This window comes from Nipponia nippon, unplaced genomic scaffold, assembly GCF_047370975.1.
Source record: "Nipponia nippon isolate SJK-2023a ecotype South Korea unplaced genomic scaffold, ASM4737097v1 scaffold_10, whole genome shotgun sequence".
NCBI classification, from domain to species: domain Eukaryota; kingdom Metazoa; phylum Chordata; class Aves; order Pelecaniformes; family Threskiornithidae; genus Nipponia; species Nipponia nippon.
Window position 1 is genome coordinate 17,773,847 of NW_028262291.1, and position 24,760 is coordinate 17,798,606.

At 38.9% G+C, this 24,760-nt stretch overlaps 1 protein-coding gene across 4 annotated transcripts in view; it reads right to left on the reverse strand.

The window, feature by feature from the left end:
• The window catches only part of KCNQ1 (potassium voltage-gated channel subfamily Q member 1), a 369,368-nt gene that overhangs the window by 313,999 nt on the left and 30,609 nt on the right, over positions 1-24,760 (reverse strand). For all 4 annotated transcript variants that reach the window (XM_009462968.2, XM_087746749.1, XM_087746750.1 and 1 more), the window contains exon 2: positions 2,999-3,089. In XM_009462968.2, coding sequence (XP_009461243.2) covers positions 2,999-3,089 — 91 coding nt within the window. The remainder of the gene's footprint in view (positions 1-2,998; positions 3,090-24,760) is intronic.

Here is a 24,760-nt window from a genome sequence, read left to right on the forward strand (position 1 = left end):
CTGAAGGTGTGTAGGTGCTTAGATCTTTCACGGGGTCAGAGCGAAATACTTTGGCTGGAGGAAATAAAGCAGTATAGTTCTTAATTGTGAGTGTTTTCAAGGGTCTTGTTTGAATAGTTTTTCAGTCAGGAGGAACAGATTCTGTACTTTTCCCAACATGCATCTTCAATGCCATGCAACTCCCAAGTGGGCTGTAGAAGGGATTCTGTAACAACAGGAGTTTGCAGACAACACATACGTGCTTTTATTATTCCATCTCATTTTCAAGATGAATCAGATTTACAGTGCCCATGCAGTAAGCTCATCTAATCAGACTTGTTCCATGGGGCTGTTCAGCTCAGCATACCCACATGCTAACTCTGAGCACTCATTTCCAGACATTCAGCATGAAATAGTCATTTCTTGCATTTCCAGACTTATGGCTGCCTGGTCAAAGCCTCCCCCCGAAACACAAGTCATCCACAAATCTCAAGTAGGCAAAATTTCAAAGCGTGACACTGCACATTTGGTACCACTAACCATCTCAGCCTTATATTTGATGCACTACAAAGCATAATTCATTTAGAGAGAATTCTACCCTACATAGGAAATTATGTCTAAATAAAAGGCAACCTGTTCTTGACAAAGCTTCAGGAATTTTCCCTTTGGAATGCAGATAGGGAAAGGTGGACTCAATTTTATAATCTTCAGAAGAAAGAGTCAGAGGTCTCGAAGTGTTTAATTATTTTAATCTCACAGAGCACACACTCAGGCAGTATAAGTGAAGTTTCACAGAATGACTTGAGGTCTCTCAAACCTCAAACTCCACATGGCCAAAGGTTCCCTCCTTCTCACTATCCCAGTTAAGCCCAAGCAGAAAACCTTCTTCAAGATTCCCATACTCCTCCTGGTAGCTTGTTGCTACACTGCTGCTCCTCTGAGGTCTCTCTCACTCAGTATTAGTTTGTAAATCAACTTGTTTGCCCTCCTTTGCTCACCTACAACGACAATGTTACCTGCTTTCATTGTCTGGCTCCAAATTAATTCCTACTGCAAAGCCTTCTAAGCTTTAATAAGTCTTCTTACATCACCATTTGGGTTGGAAGCTTGCACTGTGTTTTTTCCTGTTTTGTTTTTTAATCCCTGTATGCTGTTACACTTTTAGTTCTTTCTTTGCATTTTACACTTTCTCTTCAACCAGTCACCTGTGATTAACTCCCCCCTTAAGAATTCAGTTACATCTAATTTTGACAGCTTGCAATGATATATTAAAGTCTTAAAATAAGAACAGAATAGGAAATTTTAATGGGTATAGACTAACAGTAACCAGACTCCAACATTTATATTTGTGTTGCAAGGTGCACAACTCCTTTGAAAGTGCCACCAAAACTGGGTAGAGCAGAGTGCACACTGGCCCATCTACTGCTTTGGACCAATGGATCACCGTAATCCCCTTAAATTTCTTAAAAATTACCATAGTTAATCCTTTAAGAAAACAATATCAGAATATGCCAATACTGAACAAGCAAACAACTGCTGAATTCTCAAGAAACCATGATCACAGGATTTCACTGTTAAAAATAAACCATAGTTTTTCTCATGACATAGAGCGGGAACATTGAGTCACACTAGTTAGAAAGCAATATAACACAGAATACTATGAACACCCATAGTGGATGTATGAGCACACATAGTGGATATTACATACATTGTATGTAATCCTGAACGCATTGCATACATATTACACTGAATGTATTACACACAGACAGACAATACATACTGTATACAGTATGAACACACAAATGAGTTCCATGATTTCACAGGAGGGAAAAAAAAAAAAAAAAAAAAAAAAAGAAACGTCACTGGTTATGTTGTCACTAGAAGTGAAAACCCCAAACCACAAAACAGAAAAGATACTGGATTCAGAAATAAATGTAGAGACTCTCTTAGCTGGCAACTAATTATAATATCTTACAAGTTAGTTAAAAATAATATATAATAATGAAGACACCTTAAATAGAAATAGTGTGATTGACACTAAATTTAATATACTATATTCTTATTCTTACAGTATTCATATTAGGTATAAAACCTTAGCATATTGAACAGATAAATTGACAAAATTTATTATAATCAATGGGGTTTTTAAGTGAACTTTTCCATGTTAATAATGATATCATATGTATCGACGATATTACTGGTACACTGCTACAAGAACTATTTTGAACAAACATTTAAATTGCTAGTTAGGATTTTCTCAATACAGTGACAGTGTTTTCACAAGTAAAATAATGGTCATTTATTTACAAATACAGAGAAATCAATGATTTAGCAGGGGGGTCCTCACCGCTGAGGTACAACAAATTTATAAATTTTTTTGTAGGTTTAAAATCATGCCTCTCCAACTTTAAAACTAAGGCTCTTCGATGAAATCCAAGCTGGCAGGACAGTACTACTCTTGGAACATTTCTTGATACATATCTGTTGCAGCACTAGTGTGCTGCACACACTAGTGTGTGTAAACGAAAGGTAACTATGTTTTCGCTACTGAAGGGAATGTGCGTAAGACAGGCAGTGCAAGTTGTCTTAATTCTAAAGTCAATGAAAATACACGAGTTTTCCACTTGTGAAAGAAAGTTGGATCTGACATCAACTAAAAGAAAGGACTTCCACTCACACTTCCCCCCCCGCCATAGTCAGGTGTCTGGTCTTCAGTATGGCTGAAAAATAGATTAACCTGAGCAATATGAGGGATTCAAGCTTAATTAGAACAGCTGTGTGTGTTGGACACAACATAGACGCCCTCAAGCACAGGCCATATAGGGTAAGACTTGGGGTTTGTGCTACCATGGCTTTTGGTGTTTCTGTGGCTTTACAGTCTCATTAGGGAAAAGCAGAAAAGCCTCTTGTCAATTAAACCATAAGGAACATTCTGCTTGGTATGGTATTAGCTCAGGAGATCAGAATTTGCACATTAAGAACAAACATGCATCAATCACATTAATGTCCACATACATACCATCCAAAATAACGTCCCTGTAGCAAGAGCTGCATACTGTTCAATTGTAGAAAGCACGCTGAAGATAAGGCATATCAGCACAATAAGGAAGCTGTAAATAAAAAAAAAATAAAAATAATGTAATGCAGTCTAGTAAGAACCTAGAAGGAGGACAGATAATTATGCCATTACAAATTATCTGTACACACAGAAATGTCATTGGTATTGGATTATCTTAAAACACGGCTGGGAACTTTTGAGTGATCCTGCTTCCTGTTGGATAGTTTATTTCTCTTCAGACACTGAGCTTCTGGGTTGGACGTTATCAAATGAAACTACACAATAACATTAGCTTTAGCCTACCTCTAAGACTTGCTGCTTCCTAGCCCCTCAGGAAAACAGCATTTCTTGTTCTTTCCCATTTTAAAGGCTACTGCGGCTGAACCACCACCACACAACACCCCCCCCCCCAAATGTTTCAAATATTTGCCTTTTTGCTGTTCCAAATTCTAATAAACTGCAAAGAGAAATCCCAGCTAAGCCAAAGCTTAACAGGCTCTGCCCACGCTGTCTTTTATAACCAATCTCCAAAAGGCTTCAGATAAATAAAATCTGACATTTGGCATCTGAAACATAACCTAGGAGTGACTCCATTTTTAAATAAAACAAAATTTCAAAGCAACTATCAAAGAGAGAGTGGGAATATAAGGGTTTGTTTCCTGGTCCCCCCTGCCCAAGTGAGTCCTTAGGGAGAGGGTCCTAGTTCCCAAGGTAAGATTTGGGACAGCCAGGGAGTTGCAGCAAACTCAGCCCAACTGCCTGTAGCCCCTAGAAAGCCTCCTCCCCCAGCTGAGGAGCAAGGCTGCCCAGCTCTTATGGTTTAACCCAGCAGCTCCCAAGCAGCAGCTGTGCCCTGCCCCACCCCCAGCCAATTCCCCCCATTTTTTTTGTTCAGCATGACATCATATGGTATGGAATATCCCTTTAGCCAGTTTGGGTCAGCTGTCCTGGCTGTGCTCCCTCCCAGCTTCTTGTGCACCTCCAGCCTACTCGCTGGTGGGGTGGGGTGAGAAGCAGAAAAGGCCTTGACTTAGTGTAAGCACGGCTCAGCAACAACTAAAACATCAGTGTGTTAACAAGTTAGTCTCATCCTAAATCCAAAACACAGCACTACACTAGCTACTAGGAAGAAAATAAACTCTATCCCAGCCGAAACCAGAACACCAGCCCTGCAGCCTCTGCCTTCAAACCCCTTCCCGGAGCAGCTTCAGCTGTGCCCACCGCCCTGCAGGACTGCTGCTTGCCTTAAAGGAACATAATGCATTTGGGAAGCAAAACATTTAAGACCCAAACTGGATGCTATCCACTACACACTAGGCATAGGCAGCTTCCAGTTCCCAAACAACTGCATGTTTCTTTTTAAAACATGACACAAGCCATGAAGAAGACTTAAAAAACTCACTTATTAAACACAGAGCTAGTTGTTAGGGATATTTTTCACAATTCTGTTGAGACAAGTAACACCAATCCTTTGCACTTGGCAGAAACTTGGTGCAAAATCCAGTAACTAAATCATCCCCCCATTACAGATCTCTAAAACAGTTAATCAAGTTTTTTTCCTCAGAAAAACAAAACCAAAAAGGAATTGACATAATGAATAAAACTGAACTCAAGAGGAGAAATATTAAAACAGGACATCAGTGGCTGCAAATTGGCACTGCTCAGCCGAAGTCACCCAGAGCCTTTTTCTGTTTTTCACATAAATGAGAACTGCATTGGGTAAATCTGTTGAAAGGCCAAGCCCTCAAGAAAACAAAAATGTGTCAAGGCTGACATTATAAGCTAGACTGCCCAATGGTTGCTTCAAAATGCAGCGCATGGAAGTCCAATGCACACATAGACAAATGATATTGTAAACACATGACAAAATCATGGAGAGGAAGTTTGTAGGTAATTAGGTACAAAAATCAAATTAGTAAGTGATAACAAATTGAAGTTCATAGGACAGAGATTATCACATATTGACACAAATACACATATGAGAATATACTTTTACCTAGGCAGAGTATAAATATATGGGTGTTTCTGATTTATCTCTAAAATCTTCTCATTTTACCTTGTGTCTCTAACTTTAGCCATTCTTAAATGGAAGTGCGCAGACAAGGCAGGGGAACGCAAAGATGAGCCAGTCATTTGAAACATAACTGTTCCCCAAGTGTCCAGCCCTTATATCTGCAATATTCCCACAATTGCTCAAGACCAATACATATGACAACGTGAACATAAATGGCTTCAGTTACACGAAGGTAGCTAAGGGTCTCTGGATAAAAAGTCCAGCAAACAACGAGTTGCACGGGATGGTGTAAGCTGTCTGAATACACCTTGAGTGGTAACAATTAATACTTATTATATCCCTTAAGAGTAGTAGACTTCTTAGAAGTGTAACTCGGCCAATACATGAAACCACAAGAGGGCACCAAAGCAAAGACTATCCCTTTTCTGTACTTTTCCTAAACAAACACAGCTAAAGAGAACCTAATAAGGATTAAAGGTGAACATTTGTATGCCTAAGTGACAAGAAGATAAACTTACGGTAAATCGTTTGCTGAAGCTCTTTGCTTGTTACTATTAGAAAAACTGAAGGCTAACATAAGAACTGCATCAAGTGCCAGTCACTGCACTAGTTACTTTTATGGGGTTTTATGCACATGGATCCATTTCAGTCTTACCAATTTCTCTTTTTTTTTCCCCACCCTCAGAGAAAACTCTTGAAATGTATTGTTGTGCTATTTCCAGGCTGAAGCATGAAACACTTTCATACCCACAAATACACATTATCCCAAGCAAAACAAAGATGTTCAGTCAGATATTGCTGCTGCTTATCTCTTTCTTTGGCCTTAGAGAGAAGATGCCCACAAGCCCCACTAGTACAGCCATGCCAGTGGAGCACCACAGCTAAGCTACTAACCCTGTCACGCTGGCATCACTATTTTGCTTCTGAGACTAGATGAATTGCACATAAGGAACAGAGGATTCAAAATTAAGAGATTGAAAAATACACGGTCCTCCTCTGACATCAGCCTGCTGTTCGTTTCCTTCCAACACTTGGTTCTTACCCTGTTTTTGTTTCAGTACTAGTGGCTTCCTCCTCCACTTTTGAAGCATAAGAAGGGAGTGAGGCACCAGGAAAATGGAAAACAGGAACAGTTTGCCACTTTTTTTTTTTTCTTTTTTTTGACAGCTACCTCCCCCCTCTTCAGCCAGAAGTGGAGCACAGATTCTCAGTTACTGCCTACTTTCAACTTGTTGACAGCAGACAAGTCCACAGTAGTTAAATAGTTACGAACAACAGCTGCAAGGACAGACTCTGCCTCAAACTTGAATTTGCTCTATGTGAAAATCATCCTGGGGAAATTTAACTGTCAAGCCTCAGAGAGCTTCCACTACTCATGTGAGAGCTGTGATTTTTTTCCCCCCGGGTATTTAGAATGTAACTGAACTTGTGTGAATTTTCACAGGGAAAAATCAAAGGTACAACCCTGACAACAGAAGATGAAATGTCAAAGCCTCCAAATTGGTGTATTTTTTCAAAGCAAACGTTACAATTTTCACAGGCCCTAACAACGTTATCACACTTAATATCACTTTACTGTAATCACTATTATTACATCTTCCCAAAAAAGTACTCACCTTGATACAGATGCTAAGCATGTAAACTGTTCATCCAACCAGTTAATGTCAGACAAACTAATGGGCAACTGAAACCAACCTTACAATAAGAAGCATGAGACAAATTACTAGTAGGCAGATGTATCAGCCCTACCCTAATCAACCACATAATTCCAGATAGCTAAGTTGAGAGCTTTGTTTCAGACAAACTAAGCCTCACCTGCACGTCAAAGCTCTGCTGTCAGTGGAAAGACACTGGACGCCTTCAGGGAGCAATTTATATCCCATGTGAAACAAGTTATTGTGCAAAACGTTTAGTTATTTCAACTGTTGAGCAGGTAAAGGCTCTAAACACGGACATTTAAATTAGGCAAACTGAGTGTGGGCTATCCAGTGTACATGCTCATCCCAAAACACTTACTAGACTTCACAAAACAGTCATTTACTCTTCACTGGGTTGTAGCCAAGCTGCTTTCCTGTAACGTAACAAGTGGAAAAGCATGTTACTTGGCCAGCCTTGCTTCTCTGTCTCACAGTAAAAAATTAAAAATACCTTAGCTCCCATATAATATCACGCAGGGACTTAAAGATCTAAGACAGATGAATGTTTTAACCAGTAGCACCAGCCACTCTGGAACACTTTGCTAAGCATAGAGTCCCGTGCTGATTTCACCAGTTGTATATGGGGTAGCGGAACAAACATTCACCATTGTATCTGCCCTAATGACTCCAGTATAATACACCTTTTTCCTCTAAAGGAGAGACAGACAGCAGAACACCAGAATATCTTTAACTCTAGCAGTTAGAAAAGGCTTAGTCTCCTGGAAACCGCCAATCTTATCTCCTGAAACCCGTTGCTTTTTTATCCTCTATGCACAAATGTGACCATCTTCAAGAAAGGAAGCAGAGTGATGAGGAGTTCAGGCATTCACGAGCTCTGATCTAACTCTCAGATTGTGGGGCCAAGCAAGCATTAGAGATAAGGCTCTAATGTGTGAAGGCTTTCATATTGCCTGTCCCAGGTTACAAAGTAGCATCTGCCTGCATGCAGATAAATGACAGATACTGCATCAGATGCACTCAAAAATACTTAGCTTTGTGGTCAACCTGCAGCTAACAGAGCTACGTTTCTTTTAATACCAAGAATTTTGTGAGTGTCTGATCATCTCTGTACTTCTGGATGTGAAACCATGAAACAAGTATTGAAGCAGTGTGGACACTAACACTTACAAAGCAGCAGATGTTTTCTCTCATGGACTCTGTTTTCAGTAGACTATTACAAGGTGACCCGTTTCCTCTCAGACGGCCAGCACTGTTTTACCAGAAGTCAGTTTCTGTGGTTGTCTTTTCAGCTCTGTTTTTACAGGCACTACATACCTGGTAGAGTCATACCCAGAAGTAGAGATATCTCAGCACCTATGAAACAACGTCAGGATGTAGTCCTCCAGTAACAGGTTGAGCTCACATACATCTAAGCCTGTACATCAACTTGGGATGTGAGTCTATGCTATACTACCCATTAAAGAGAAAAGCACATACATAGACACAGGCATATGTAGAGCTACATGAGACAGTGTGTGCACAGATGTGTATATGTGGGCAAACATATAATAAATAATAAAATTTGGCTTACTCCATGAAGTCAGCCAGACAATTTAGATACTTTTTTGTCTCAAACAGGTTTGAGAAGTCAGAGCATTTCCAGGAAAGAACCATATAGCTGACAGGTAAACATGACCAGCTAGTGTATGCACTATATTTAGCAAGATATAGGAAATATATAGGAAATATATTATGAGCTACAGGTGGATTTAATGGTTTCTGACTATTCTAGGATATATTTTGACTTTCAGAACAGATACAGACTTAGGGCTTTTTTACTGACCTCAGTGGCAGCTGCAGAAACTTGACACATTACAGGTAGCTATCAGTACTTTGCAGCGTCGAGCCCTGAGCTGCTGCTTTTTTTCTGTATTTAACTATGGTTTTAGAACATCAGCATGTCTTTTTTGTGGCTTGAAACAACGTGTGGAATGATCAAAGGAACAATTAACCACTTACTGAGAGATAACAATGCTCATTTCATAAATGTCACAGGTAGGAGAACAGATACAGGTTTATAAAATATGTCCAGTGATACGACCAGGAACATTTAAAAAAAAAAAAAAAGGTGCATGAGACAAGCTGGAAGGACTTACTCACAAGATTAATACAGTCTCATGCACACGCAGCCATCATCATCAAAACCAGTATTAAAATGTGGGCAGATTTTATTCCTTCTTGCAGTGTTTCTTACATACTTTCAGCGGGAGTCTTTCCATGAACCTGGAAAAGGCTGGCATTAGGCCCTAAATTAAGCTGAAACCTCAAAAACATTTAATAGAGGAGAAGGGACATGCAAAGTTCAGCTCAATTGAGTTCTAACCCTCCAGGAAGACAGCCAGTTTTTCCTTGTTCAATGTCGCATAAGAGATGGCTGAAAAGTCTGCTCTTTACTTTTGAACAACTTTTATTCATTACGTCTATCAATCTTGAAGATACCCAACTATGAGTGCCCTTGCATACAGGGAATATTATTTTTAGCTTATAACTTCTGGATCTGTGCTCATTTTTTTGGCATGAGGTCAATGGCTAGTTGTAGTTCATCCTCTCTGTCTACTGGAAAAAATGACTGAAACTAAAAAAGAAATATTCTGTAAAGAAAAAAAAAAATGTCTTTTGGGTCCTTCTGTGTCTTTGGTAACATTCTACCTAAGCCTCCCACTGACTGCACCTTACTTTTGGGCAACTGGATTGTCTTTCTTTGAATGTACAGCTTTCTTCAGTCATATGCATGATCAATCACCGACCATGCAACTTCCTCACCAATCCTGTAACTCAGGGGTGGGTTTGGTTTTTTGTTTTGTGGGGCTTTGTTTGGTTGGTTGGTTTTTACAGAGTAAATAACTTTTTTGCCATTTAGCTTTCAACTGTGATAGGTTTCATAGAGTAAACATAGTAAACAAAGTAATACAGACAAAGTTTAACCTCCTCTAAGCATACAGTTTTAGAAGAACTGGAAGGATGACATTGAGAATGAATGACATGAGTGTGCAGATTAAATATGGGCAGATTCTTATCTTGATCATCATAATTTGCAAACTATAATGCTGCTGCATATCCAGTTCATGTTAGTTCATTAAAACATATGACAGCATCATTATTTCATCTTTCATCTCCGTGGCTTACATATACTGACACTTGCTTTTCAGATCGTGAACACAAAAGGTCAATGGTATCATAAAAGGACATTTTCACACAACAAAAAGTTATTGCAATGAGGATTTAGACAGACAACTTCAGGTAAGACACACACTGAAGACAAGGGATCACTCTTTAACTTTGTCATATATTCTGTCCCATTCCAGGCCAGAGAAGTCATTCCTTACTTAATTTTCATCAGGGAAACCCTGATGAAAAACCTGAACGGGTTTTTATTACTACAAGACAACATAAATCCCTAACCACCTCACGCAGTACTGCACAGTCATTTCCATGGTGCAACTGGGTAAACATACATACTAATCCATATCAAGTAATTTCCTCCTACAGCTAGGCACCAGGTCTTTCTTGTTCTTTCATTCAAGGCATTTTGGGGTTGCTTGAGGAAAAAAATTCTAATAAAAGGTAGAAGTTAGAAGGGGAATAGCTAGAACTTGTCAAATGGAGGACAGCTTACAACAAGAGAGAGGAAAGGACTCTAGATCATAAACAGCATCACCAGGAAGCTAATACAGGATGGGAATTTATTTTATGGGATCATTATCAAGGTATAGTGTCGAATAAAAATACCAACTGGTGCTTTTAGAAGTGAAAAACTCAGATAGGTTGTTTTTTAAAAAAGGAACAGGATTTCACCATGCAGAGAAAAAAAAAAAAACAACTTTCATTCTTGATGAAAGTCACACACAAACATCCTGTATACGTAGGTCTTACGCTGAACTCTCTAGCAAGTCTGAACTGAACACTGAAAAGACACTAATTCTGTCATGACTATAAACTACCGGAGCACAGTGCCAGTCTCCTAATAGAAGACTAAATGAGCATTCAATTATGCAACTGGTGGACATCAGAGGTCCTCCATCACTTCCTCCATTAAAAAAAAAGTGTTTGTTTAAGAGAATGGTCTGGTGAAGGTACATGATTAGAACGAAGGAGCCCTGTACTTCAAATCATCTTTGCCCATACCTTTGGCCAACTTTGAAATTTTTATTAACGCTGTATTTTTCTTGCAGAGTATGGCTGTGAACTCTCTAATCCTTGAATGAAAATTGCATAATAACTGCATTAGCTGTGCTGCCTAGCCAGTTTGTTTAACTTCTGAAAATATATAAATTTTAATTTGGGTCTAGACCCATAAATAGGGCAAAGTATAAAAAAAAAATTTAAAAAAAAAATCACTGTAGCAAGGGGTTAGAAGTGACCAACAACTTACAGAAACCATAGCTGAAGATGAAACAAGTAAAAAAAAAACAAACAAAAAAAAGTACCTTATTCCTGATAACAAAAAAAGGGTGGGGGTTTAAATCTCTGGCCATGCAGGCTCTTTGCATGGTTTTCCTCTAAGGATTTGTCTTATCTTTTTCTGTTTTGTTTTTGAGGCAGGGGAAGGAAGGAGGGGTACAGCCCCTTCCCATCTTCCAGCCTCTCTGCGGTATGAGGATGCCCAGCAGAAGGAGAAGTACACTTGCATTCATGCAGAGGAGCATGATTCCCTCCAGGAACTGGCTACAACAGTTTCCTGTACCACACACGCTTCCTCTCTGTTATGTCCTACACAGGTCAAGCTAATAGACAGATCACTATTCTCAGTTGTCACTTGCCACCAAAAAACCTTCAGCAGACAAAGTGCGAATGCTCTGTTTGTGTTAGGTCAGGTCTATCAGATGGAGCTTCCTGTTAATATGTATTTGTTCCAACCGTAAGGCAAAGTATAGTTGGTGCTTCCTGAAGGAAACAATGGCATAATTTTTAACCAGCTCCTTGACTCCCTGTCAAAGAAATGCTGTCTGCTAGCTTCCATGTGAGAAAGCAGTTTTATTTTACAAGAAAGGTAATACACAATACAGGGTAGTCTGATACCAAGAAAAACAGGTTAGCTATACGGCTAAATACGCAAGGCTTCTATCACACTTACGTGGCTCTTCTGGGAGATTAGAGTCTGTAAAAATAATTTAAATTACGGGCAATGTCCCAAAGCACAAAGCACACAATGAATCAAAAGTCATTTAGGATACAGCACCAGAATTATTGCAGGAAAGGCCTTTAACGTCTTGGCAAAGGGTATGATTGCAGTAGAAATGTAAACCAGACGTCAAGATGCTTCAAGAAGAAAGGTTAACTGCTCAAGAAAAGCAATGTTATTGCATCCTGCAACGAGGTATTGGTTCCTTTGAGAATAGGCATGGTTGAACAGGAAAAAGATGATAGGTACTGTGCAAGAAACTGGAAAAAAGTATATGCTACATTTAAAACAAGTGCATGGCCCAAGAGATGTGAACGACTGAACTGCAGAAGATTAACCAGGGCTCCTCAGATGGTTGATAGTGAGCTTCCGATGTGCCTGATCATTAACATGAAACCCCAGCATAGAAACACGACAGCCACGGAAGGAGGAAGTGCACAAGCGCAATGGGGAAAGGATGTCACCCAGCACTACAAATCGAAATAATTTTTGCAGTTCTTTTCACATGCACCTCAGGCTTAGCAAGAGAAAAATATGTCATTAGTGCTCTTACTTGAAGACTAAAAAAGTACAGTGAATATACTGTAAAACAATGAAAGATTTTCTCTTATTCTTGTGGTTTGATGAAACACTACAAAGCAGGAGAGAGAATGCAATTTTCACAGGTTATTTTGCTTGGAATATCTTGTCCTCACTTTTTGTCACTATTAGGAAACCAGTACAGTCCTGCGTGCTGTCCTCATCCTCTCAATTCCACATTCAGGTTTGCCCAAGTCCCGTAGCACCCCACCATTCAAAGCAAAACCCACCATCCAGCAGCATGTTCCAAAAGACATCCACCGCTGCGCACTCATTGCCTGCAGCTCTAACACACTGCCCATCTCAAGGTGAGCATCCATGCCAAATTCAGCCTATGCTTGGTTTAAGCACACATGCAAGCATAAGCAGAGCTGAACCATGGCTTTTCAGCTGCCCAGGCCAAGTCACTTGGTGGTGGTGGCACCAGCAAGAGAACAGGTAGCATCCCTTAAAGGGCCCTCAAAGGATCTGAGGCTAAATCACCCTTACACTGTGCTGCAGTCAGGCTGGGGGTAGACATCTGCCTTATTGTACACAATAGGCAGATTTAGGCAAAAACAAACATGAATTGCAAACAGGGGCTTAGGACAATACATCAGTTGCACACCACTGCTGAAAGCAAATGGTTTATTTATTGCAATAGAGGACTTCTCTTTTTACTGGCCAATTCTGGATAAGTTTTCATTTTAATAAAAGGGGGAAAAAGACAGGAGAGAGGTATGTTTTAGAAACTGAGTGCCACGATACCAGTAAAACTTGTTTTCTAGGTGGAGTTTTATACAGTCAGTCTGAGGGCTCACTTCATCACTATTCCACTTTTCTTGTAACAGTAGATTCAAGACAGCAGAGTTTAAAATAATTTAATATCCAAATATTAAAAGAAAAACACCAAAAGCTCTCTGAGGCTTTGTAAAACCCAGCTTCTGAAAAACTGCCAAGCCTAGACTATTGCTCTGCTTTGCTGTTATCAAACCTACATTAAATAAATCTTTCTAAATAAAATACTGTACTTTTTTTTAAAAATAAATTTGAAATAACTTTCCTTAAATACACAGTATTTCTTTAAACAAGCAACAATATTTACTCCTAATGGCTTCTCTTGTTTGGGCTGGCCAGACACTATTTTGATAGCTTCATCTGACAGAGCATTTTCAAGAGCTGTATCTATTACCCCTCTTCCCCCCCACCCCCCCATTTACTTTCATCACAGCAATACTGCTGCAAACCACTTTCCCTCCCTAATTAAAGATCAAAGGACACTGTATTATGCCTCCTAAAGCATATGCATCTTATAATACTGCAGAAAACCCAGACTTGGTCAGCTTCCCAGCTCACAGAATTGCTTGCTTAGTAACCAGCTTCTGGATATTGCACATAGCCAGCAAAGAAGGCTATCCTACCCCAAAGAAGTAAAACAAGGCAGAAGAAAGCAAAAATTGTCTCCACACCTAAGGAGAGAGGCACTATCCCACAATGTTGTACAACTGATTTACTAGTGCACGTAAACTCATATACTAATTTTATTGCAGTACAACTCAGGACCTATGCGTCTATATGTTCTATAAAGAAACACCCACATTGCTAGCTCAGTAAAATCCCTCCACAACAGGAAAACAATATTGACATTTTTGACAGCATCCTTTACCTTTAGTTGTGAATAGAGTGAAAGAGTGACAGGGACTAAAAAGCCACAGATAGCTAAATACACAAATGGGGAAGAAGTAAACATGCCTTGAGTTACTGACCTGGATAGATGCTTAATTTGATTTATTCCAAATATCACAACTGACACCAGACCTGAGCAACTCTGGCCTACCACCTCACCTGATCCCCCAAATGCCTTTTCGCCCTCCTTTCTCCTGAAACAACCGTGCCTGAAAGGCACTTTCATCAGTGCTGGTAAGATGAAGACTGTGAGAAAGATCTGAAGCTGGGATGAGTACTCTCACCACCATTTCCATTATGATCCTCTGCTTTAATTATCTAAACATACCGTCGACAGATGCTTTCACAGAAATCAGTATTGGCGCCATCTTTTGAGCTTTTCCACATTCAGTTCCCTGCTGCACGTATCTAGGGCTGTTGGGGGGGAGAAACAGGACACCCTTTATGCATCACAGCTTAGAAACAAGGAAGAGAAACTCCATGACAGGTTAACATTCCTAAGGTGAAAGCCGAGGATTTCAGCAGATAAACATATTTCCATTTCCAGAGAGGAGAAAGTGTTTGCTGAAGGAATACTTGGAAGCTATGGCAACTTGACTTTCTTAGTTTGCTTTAAGCATGATGGAAATTTTAAGTGCCCCGGAGGAAAAGAATGAAAAAAGTCTAGAAAGTGACAGGCAGCTTTTACATTTACAGTGACAGAATCTTTCTGTAAATACAGAAATCTCTATAAATTTGTGCCATGAAATACAGAAACGCTCAATACTCCTTTTCCTCAAAAAAGCCTAAATAGATTAAATTCCTAAAATGCAATCCATGCTGTGCTTAAAGAGCTTTAGCTTTGTGCCCTCATCAAACAATAGACACTTTTCCAGGCTGAAAATGATGAGGATAATTATTTCCATCATTCCAGCAGTCAAGTTAGCTCTTTGTGGAAATTCCAATTGTCTATCACTGGGCTAAAAATTCTGCTGTATCATTTGAACTTGCATTAAAACCATTCAAGACTTTGATCTATAAATTAATTTTATCCTTTCAGAAATAAATCTTTTAAATCCATACAACATCCCCACAGACACTGGCATACTTGTTAATACCATACACTTTATGAGTGATAATACAAGAATATGTGATAATACAATCACCCACAGATGAAACTGAAGCAAAACAAGTTTGGCTGTATCAAAGAAAGAAGTATTTTCCTGAAAGCGCAAAAATGGCATGGCCTGGGTCAACTGTTTTTGTTAAGTGCCGTCACTAACCATTTGTAATCCAACAGCAGGCTGGCAGTGTCAGCATATGAGAAAATCTACAGTTCAGTGCAAAATTATAAGAAACTTAATACTTCAGTATATCAGTAGCATTGCTTCAACAGCAATCATCTGTGTGACAATCTACGGCAGTAGCTGTGGTGTTGTGACCATAGCAAGTTGAGCACATGAGTGAACCCAGACTCACAGAGGAAAGTAGCATCTTTCAAAATGAACTGATAAAGGTGGAAGAAAATTAGGCAAACTCTCAAGCATCAAATGGAAGACTCACTTGACTTTGAGCTTATCTGTCTTTTACAGCCATACTCGCCAGCCAATGTACTGAACAGAAAAAAATGGATTAAATTCTAATGGGATACTAAAGGAAAGCAATAAAATCAAGAAAAAAAACCCCTCTGTCCCAAAGAAAATAAAGTAACATTAAAAGAAAATTATTCAAGAAAATTATAATCAGTTCTGAGGCCTGCATCCAAGTGACATTACAAGGTGATTTAGTGTCCAGAACACTTAAGCTTCAAAATGGAACTTCAAACTTGTACACTCAACTACCAAAGAAATTCCTTGTAAGAGGAGTTAAGATGACGTAATCAAAGGTGCGAGATGCTTAATACACTGAACCTTACAGGAAGGGCTCCTATTCAGGAACACGGTGGCTCTACATAACATAACAAAAAAATCAAATATTGACTGGACACACAACCCTGCTGTGCTCATAGTAATGGCCTCAACGCTGAAGCTGCCAGACACACGCTTTATTTTTCCTCTTCCACAAACTTTTCTGTAGTTGGAATTTTAAAAGACTTGCCCACTATAATGATCAGAAAGTTTGGTTATAAAATGCATATTTTGTATTGTAAATATTAGTATATTCATTGAGACTGTTTTCCCCAACCAGTACCAATTAAAAGCATACTTGCTGTAACATTATACAAGAAAAATATATCAGCATACGTATACCTAATTCAGCTGCCCAAACATCATGCTTCCACTGTAAAAAATATGAGGCATCCAAACATTTCTGGGAGTTGTCTTTTGATGCTGAAGAAAGAAGCCCTATTTATTTTGTAGCGAAATCTCAAAATTCTCAGTCAGGTGACTTCAGGAGCAAGGATTTGTCAAAATTCATTCATGAAAAAAAAGACCTGAGAGATAACATCTTGTGGCACATTTGAAGATGGGCCACAGCCTTAGGACGGGAAAGCTAGCACAGTCCCTTTAAAGTCCGGCGTACAACACCAACTTATCTCCACAGGGAGCTGGCAAGTATTTTGCTGTATGTACAAACATTATTTTTCACTTGTAAATGAGATCTCAGATTCAGAATTCCAATGAATAACTTTTATGATTTATCTTAAGATTCTCAACTTTTGCTGCTAGTCCTGCGACCTCCACAGTAGTGGAAAAGGTCAGTGCACTTGTGTAGACCAGATGCTTGGGCTATTCATCGTACTAGCTGCAAAGCGATCAAAAGAACAGAGCAAAAAAAAAAAAAAAGCCTTGGATGGAAACTCCCTCTGAACTTTGTTATGCTATTCCGTCTCCCTGAACTTACAAAGAATTGTCCCTAAGCTGCATCATTTTAAGGCTATGATTTGACACTCTCCTTTAACACATAGTTAGTCTCATCTGAATTCAATTGGACATTGAGCACTTTATTAAATGCTTGCTAAATTTGGGCTTCACTCAGGGCAGATTCCAGCTCAAAAATACATATTCATTGGAAACAGCAGGGGAGCTTAGCTATGAAATTTAGCTTGGGATTATTAAGATCTTCCAGTATGTCTCATAATGCTGGTATACCATCGCAAGACAGTATGAGGAAGCAAGGGTGCAGGGCATGGGAGACAGCACACTGCATAGTCTGCTATTCCAATGTTAACACGGACATAAAATGATTTCTATTACAGCTCTTACTAAGGCTTTCAAACTATACGTAGCAAGTGCTTGCTAACAGCATGGAATACATTTCTTAAAACAGAGTGATGCAAGTCAGAAAAAGGCAAAAAAGAGATTTGAATTCTTTGGCACATTAATTGACTTGAACAACAAATGAAATTCCAGTTAATTGTTAATACTGCAAGGCCTGACATTATACGTAAAAGTTTGAACATGAACTTGTTTCAATTGCGTGGAGGAAAGCATGCAGTACATCTGCAACATTAAGATGTCAAAATATTAAGTTACTCAAATTTAGGACTCAAAAGAACTCCATCTCATTTAAACTTTATACTTACCAGAAGTATTAGGGCATTAACCCATAGTGCTTATTATTTCAAGTCCTGCATATTTCTTTTAAAAGCGCCAATATTTCTAAATATGTACTTAGTTTTATATGTGGTCCTCTGCAATGAATAATAATCATAAACATAAATTTGTGATGCATAAAGCTAAGTATGGGGGTGCAAGCCTTTATGAGAGGCAGACCTTGAAGAGCTCTCTCCGGGAAGTCACCTTTTCATAGCTAAACTACCAGGAAATATAAAATGATGATTTTCTGTCAAAGTTCAGTGCCCTTGAGATTAATCTGCCATTTCAAGTGTATGTTTAGAAAGTGTCAGTAAAATGTATTGATGTGACCTGCCAACATATTAAGAACATCCATTTGAGTAACATATGACCTCATGGCAAAATTATGCTTAAAGATACTATTCTTGGCCCTAAACATTTTAAAGACATTTTAAACAAGTATTAACAACATTGCAACAGCATCCAAAACCCTAAGAAAACTGCAGGGTCAAGTTCATCCACCTACGTGACACTGCAGTAGATGCATATCCTTCCATGTGCGTAACTGGCTGCCAGTCACCAATATTCCGTAAGATACTCTCTGGTAACCATTCGCTTCATAGTATCTATTCATTCTGCCTGTTTATTTTTCAGTCATGGGAATTTAGAACTACATCCTGTAGATTCTGGTGGCAATGCACTAAGGGGAAAAAAGCAGAGATGAAAGTTGAAGAGAGAAACACAGTACCATAGAATCACCCATTAAAAGCACTGAACTTTTTGCTTTGCTTTTTAACAAACAAAGATTTGTATGGTTATAATGAAAGCTATTAAAAGCAGTCTAATATTTTGAAGGCAATTCTGGAAGGCATTCATCATCCAGGACCTCAGCCATGATTCTTTTGCATAGACTTTCAACTTGAAGCACTGATCCCTTTTGAACATGTAGTTCCAGTTACAGATCCTAATCGATTTGACCATTCAATCTCTAGTGAATTTAATAAACTACAAAGCTAGTCAAGTAGAAGAATCAGGATCCTTATTCCAGGCTAATCGATGAATTTTATAATAACTAAAAAGAGGTAAAAATTACAATATTCAGGACATACTAGTCACCTTGCAAGTCACAACACAAAGAAAAGAAAATTACAAAGGACAAAAATAGCTGACCTTCCTTTTCAAACTGCAGCTTTAATGAAATATTTACTTCTTATTTCCAAATGATTTTAGCAACAGCCTTGCCCAGATTAAAGCGCAACTTCATTTTTAATGGAATTTTTTCAGAACAGGCTAAGAAAGTCCTATGGAGTTCAAAACTTCAGGCCAGACCATAAAGATTTTTTTTTAAAGCTTAAATAGTACCATGCTTCGTTTCCTTGAAGTCCACAGGACCAACTGGAGACAGAGGCATTACTCTTTCTGTTTATCAATGTCAAAACCCACCCTGCAATAATAAATATTGTTTTTAAAGACCCAAAGCACTTCAAAAGCTGCAGAAGGCTGAGGAACACGAGTAATGCCAAACAGCATTAGAAAAGTCAGCAGTACAGCATAAGCCTGAAGGACATGGTTTGATTACGGACATTATTGAAATGGCACCTGTGCCATTGGAGAATACTTTTCTATGCAGTTTCACCTTCGTCAGTACAAACAAAAGCATTGTTCTGCCTGGAAAGTCTTTGGCAGCAGATTTGGGAAAATAACAAAGTATCTCTAATGTGCATAGCACATAACATTTGTTTCATAATCTGATGGAGCAGAATTAATTTCTTCACCAGCCGACAGGATATGCTTAATTAAAAAAAAAAAATGGAAGGGAGCTTTCTTCATCTATGTACTCCTTTTTTTCTTCTCCAAGCAATTGCCTGGGCAGATTCCTACTCTAGACAGTCTGCATGTGATTACCACATCAAGCAACACTGAATGCCAGAAACTGGATACCAGTGCAAGCCTCTGGCTTTTAGATTTCTTAGACACTGTTTATATTTTTCTTAACATCTCTTAGATAAATACAGTAGATAGTCAAAATCTGTGTCACTATCTGCTGCTTAAAGGGCCACAACCATTAAAAATAGAAATAAATAAATAAATACCAAGTTTCCATGCCCAAGGTGTCTTCACCATAAAATAATCCCGTTCCAAAAAGAGAATTATTACAACTGCTCTCAAAAAAAGGAACCTAAGGACAACTAATTTATAAACTTCACATTTCCAGATTTCTTTTTATATACTGTTTCCCATTACTCAACAAATACCTAAAGAAAATCATGCTACTGTGGGATATCCTAACAAATTCTGTTGATGTGAATTCTTAATTGGGAAGGAGGGGGCAATTTCACATCATCCATCTCTGACACAGATTTATGGGAGAACAGTATTTTATAATAAAAATATGTTCTTTTCAGTAGAATACTGGCTCCAGAACTTCATTTGAGCTCAGAAAAACCTAGCATTGCAGGTAAAGAAATAAGTGGGGCACATCAGCAAACAAAATATTTATGTTTGAGCAGTGAAGTCATGAATTCCCTCAGCAATAGACTTCAACAAAACCCAATTATTCTGAACAGTGAGAAACTTCTTTATCTGAAACAATAATCCTTAAGCTTTTAAAAGTGATCCATGAAGTTTTTGTGCCTTGATCAAGTTGGCACACAGACATGTTTCTCATTCACCTCAGCCACTTAAGCATAAGTTATATTATCACTCCCACAGTAAAGACAACTTCCAGAAACAGGCTCCTTTTTAAGCAATAAAAATCACCTGTTTGAAAGTTGGGTGTTTTGTGGTTTGGTTTGGGTTTTTTTTTTTTTTGAGATGAACTCCTTTACTTAAAGGTAAATTGTCAGAGAAATTGTTGCTGTTCCCTATCATGATTAAGGGATAGGAGCACAGGAAGAGTTTGGGGATGGAAAGCATCAGAAGTCGAGCATTCATAAGAGTTGGGGGAAAAAAAGGTTCAGTGAAGAAACAAATAAAGTCTGTGTTACAAGAGTAACACAGGCATGGGAGAAACAAGGTTCCTGAGGGAAGACTCCAGCAGATGGCCCCAACGCAGCAGCAAGTTTTCTCAGAACACCTCATGGACAACGAGTGCCATTTCCAGTAGCTTTCCGAACACACTGCAAAGGCAAGGTGAAGTCCCAACTCCAGTTTGGTCTGCTGGTACTGATTTGAGAAGGCACCCTTGTTTTATTAAAATGAGTGAAAGCTTTATTAATTTATATATTTATTTTTTAAGAACATAAATTAATACACAAAACTAAATCTGGTCAAAAGTTGTGATCGCCTAGATGGACATATATTTTTTTAAACTTAAATTTTCTATGCACATTGTTTCTATTTTTTATCCTTCCCTCTTTCTGACTTAGGCAATAAAAGACAAGCCATTAACTCTAAAAAAAAAAAAAAAGGCCTTTTGCCCTTTTTTCCATAAAAATGGAAATTTTACACTTCAGAGAAAAATGAGAATTTTATATACTCTAAGTTTTCTTTTGAGACAAAAGCTTTTATAGGGAAATGTTTTTCAATGGATATCCTGATCCTGCCCTTAATAAGCCATTAAATATCATTTCAATGTGACAAAAATCACATGGTTACAGTGCTGCACAGCTTTTCAAAAGCTTTTTCCATTGTGATTAAAAAACTTCAAATCATTTTAGAAAGTATTTTAGGCAGATATTTTCCAGTAATAACGGGTCAGAAAGAGGGTACTGCACATATTTCATTACGTGTCATTACTCACACACTTCCAAGGCTAGTTGTGTCAAAGCCCTTTTAAGAAACTTAGGAGTTGTTTCTCCTACAAGAACATCTAAAAGGCACATACTCAAAAGCAATGCATTCTGGTTAAAAATTACTGCATTCTGAAATGGGACTTTCAAGTCTCATGAAAATGTCTTCCTTAAATCTATTCCTTCAGAAAATTTGTTCCATTAATCACAGCTGAAAACCAAACTGGCCTTCCTCTGTGTTCAGGAAGGTATGCTTGGCCCCAGTGCAGATGTGCTGATTAATGAACTTGCTGTCTAAGAAAATTAAAAGGTTAAAAAGAAAGAGGTTTCCAATTTTTCGATTTTTTTTTTTTAATGTGCCAACAGGATAAAGAGCAGCAGACACTAGCATATTGTCTGGTTCATCACCTACATATCCTTTAGGCAGACAAGTCTGTCGCAGGGTAAAAACAAGAACACTGCACAGAGGCAACTGCAGCACTGCACCAGCTAAAACACTGTCTGTAAAAGCTTTTAGAAGTCTTGGAAAGCTGTCTTTTTTTTTTTTTTTCTGTAACATGTCAGCCTGGTATTCCTTTTTACATTATATCCACCACCACTTGTTTTATTATTGCTGCACCATGAGAAAGCTTGGAAGAGAATTTTGCTTTCACCATTAACAATCAGCCTGTAGTTCATTAAAAGTGGAAAACCTATTCATAAAGAGCCATTTACAGCTCACCTCTCTAGTGTGTGTATGTTTACTACAGATAATGATTATAGAGAACCTCAGAGCTACCAAAGCAATTAACATAAATCAAGGATGGCCATCTTTTCCATGCTTTGCAATATACACTGTGACAAGATAGGTCTAGTTCTAGGCGAATTAATTTACATTAAGAGATCTCCCACTCCATGGCCTTCCCTACTATTTTAAAGAAATTCAATAGTATCTAGTTCTCTTACTCTACTTCCTCCTACAATTCCACCATCTTCTTATTTGCCAGCTATCAACTAGTCATGCATTAAAGTCTGATACTTCAAAAATATGTTACAAACCAAGAAATTAAAAGTTCTGGATAACTTCTACCCCAATATACTTCCTGATCTCAGGTAGTTCCCTTGCTTTTACAGACTGACCTTTACTGAAAGCATACTGCATAGTATATAGATTGCAAGTTTGCAGGCACAGAGCACATTCTTTCCTCAGGTTAACAATGGGACAGAAAAAAAAAAAAAATGGATGCTAGCTACTTCCTAAGTGCATTCAAACTTCCACTGCAGTGACCTACGTAGCAATTGTCGTCTTCATTTGCTAACAAAGAAAAACGAAGAGCGGAGAGATTAAGTGACTTGCACAAGGTCATATAGCAAGTCTAATGCAGAGCTGAAGATAGATCCTCAAGGACCTGGCTTCTAACACTGAGTTTCAGACAGTTAGATTTTCATGTGCTGGCTGGGCCAGCTGGCTCTTTGCACCAAAGAAACCAGCAGGCAGGGGAGAGCTGCCTCCTGTCTTTGCCCAGTGTGGCATACATTTAAGTTAGCATCCCCCAGCCACTCACCAGTTCCAGTGCAGGCACCACCAAGCCTGGGCACAGACACTGCAGGAGATGTTTCTTGCCAGCTCAGCAGGGACAAAGGCGGCCACATCTGAACAAGTCCAGCACACCCACCAGCTTTCTGGCCATCTACCCTGGTGCCCAATGCTTAGCACCCTGCTGGTCAGTAATGTCAAGGGGGGAAGCCTGAAGAACTGGGACGAGCCTCAAGAAAGACCCTGACCCAGTCCTTATGCAACCCTGGTACCCTCTCCTTCTTGTCTTCTAGGGAAGGCTCCATACGGGGAGGGCAATCCCTGCATTGCCCCTCAGCAAAGGGGAGACATCCTGCCTGGGAGCTGGGGGTATGGAGGATGTGGGGCACAAGGACTGAAACTGCTTTGGCCACCCCAAAGGTTCCCACCCTCATTTTTAACATCCAGCTCTATTTTCCTTTCCTACAATAAACACCACTGACACTCCCCACAATGTAACATTGATTATAGGCTGCCGTTTCCCATCAGAAACTGCTTTGTCATGACAGCTAGGAATAAACTTGACAAGCTACGTAGGTGTTTAAATAGTAAGAAATTTGCATCTTTTGGAGGAGGCTTACAGAGAGTCACTCATAAGCATTGGGCAAAAGTATTTGCTTGATAATTTCACTCAAAGGAATGAAAGCAGAAAGCAAAAGTTGATGCTGGCCTTCTGACATTGAGAAAATGATACAGAGTAGAAAGCTGAAGGTCTTAAAAAACAAAGTCATGTAGCTTATATCTGAGACAAATTGGAAAGGGAGAGACCACCGGTAATGCTAACAGAACAGTGAAAGGGCAAAATCATCTGATTAAAAAAAAGGGGGGGAAAAAGTGCTTTATAGCAGCAGCAGCATGTATGTTTATAAGCCAAGCAAGGCTGCATTTGTCAAAGATAAAACAAAGTAGTAACTCAAATACAAGAGGATATTAACTTAGATGAGTTTTATGTGCCAAAAAGGGCACAGAACACCATCTCTCTCCTTGCATCTTATACTAGAAAATGCTCATGATATAGATGTATGCAAGGACTTAAGAATCTGTGTTGAAGATAAAACCGCATGTTACAAGCTTGAGCATGAGGGAAGGATCAGTGTTTCCTATCAATAGTTTGAAAGACGACTGTGCAGCAGTGTAGCGTTTTTTGCTACAGTGCTTTTTTTTTTTTGTAGTGATTTTTGCTTACTAAATAATTTGAGATTTAGCTAACAAAGGGCTGAAAGACACCATTCTCTGAAGAAGCCTTTTCCATTTCATTAACCTCCCAAACACCAAGGGTTTATCAATTTTGCACACACACTGCCCAAGTCCATTGTTTGATTCAGGATTTTGTGTAAGCAGAGATCTCTACTTACACAGATGAAGAGTCACACCACTGCAGTAGGCACAGATACAGATCCCTTTGCACTACTCAGCCTCTGCAGCAAGACAAGGCCTCACATGAGCATTCTGTATTGGGATAAATTAATTTCTACCTATTATAAAGCAGTCGAACATCTGTTGAGGTTTTCATTTGCTTTTTTAAGCCTGCCTGACCTTTCAAATGCTATGATGGGCAGATCTCCCAGTATTTCTTTCTGGTCTTGTTAACACTGTAACAGGTTGTGGAACCATGCATTGAGGAAATAAGCATTTGAGCAGTGGTCAAGCCCATCAAAGAGATACAGAGTGCCAAGATCTTCAAAGCTGTATCGGGTACACAAGAAATCCAGGGTGGGTGTGAAATATGAAAGGTGTTTTACTTCAAGGAAATGACCGGAAGATTTAGGTTTTCCAATTTTATTTTGGGAGAAGGGGAACAAAAAAGGAGAGAAGCTAAAGCAGTGACTTCACTTCAGGTATTTTACCTGAGTCAGCAATAAA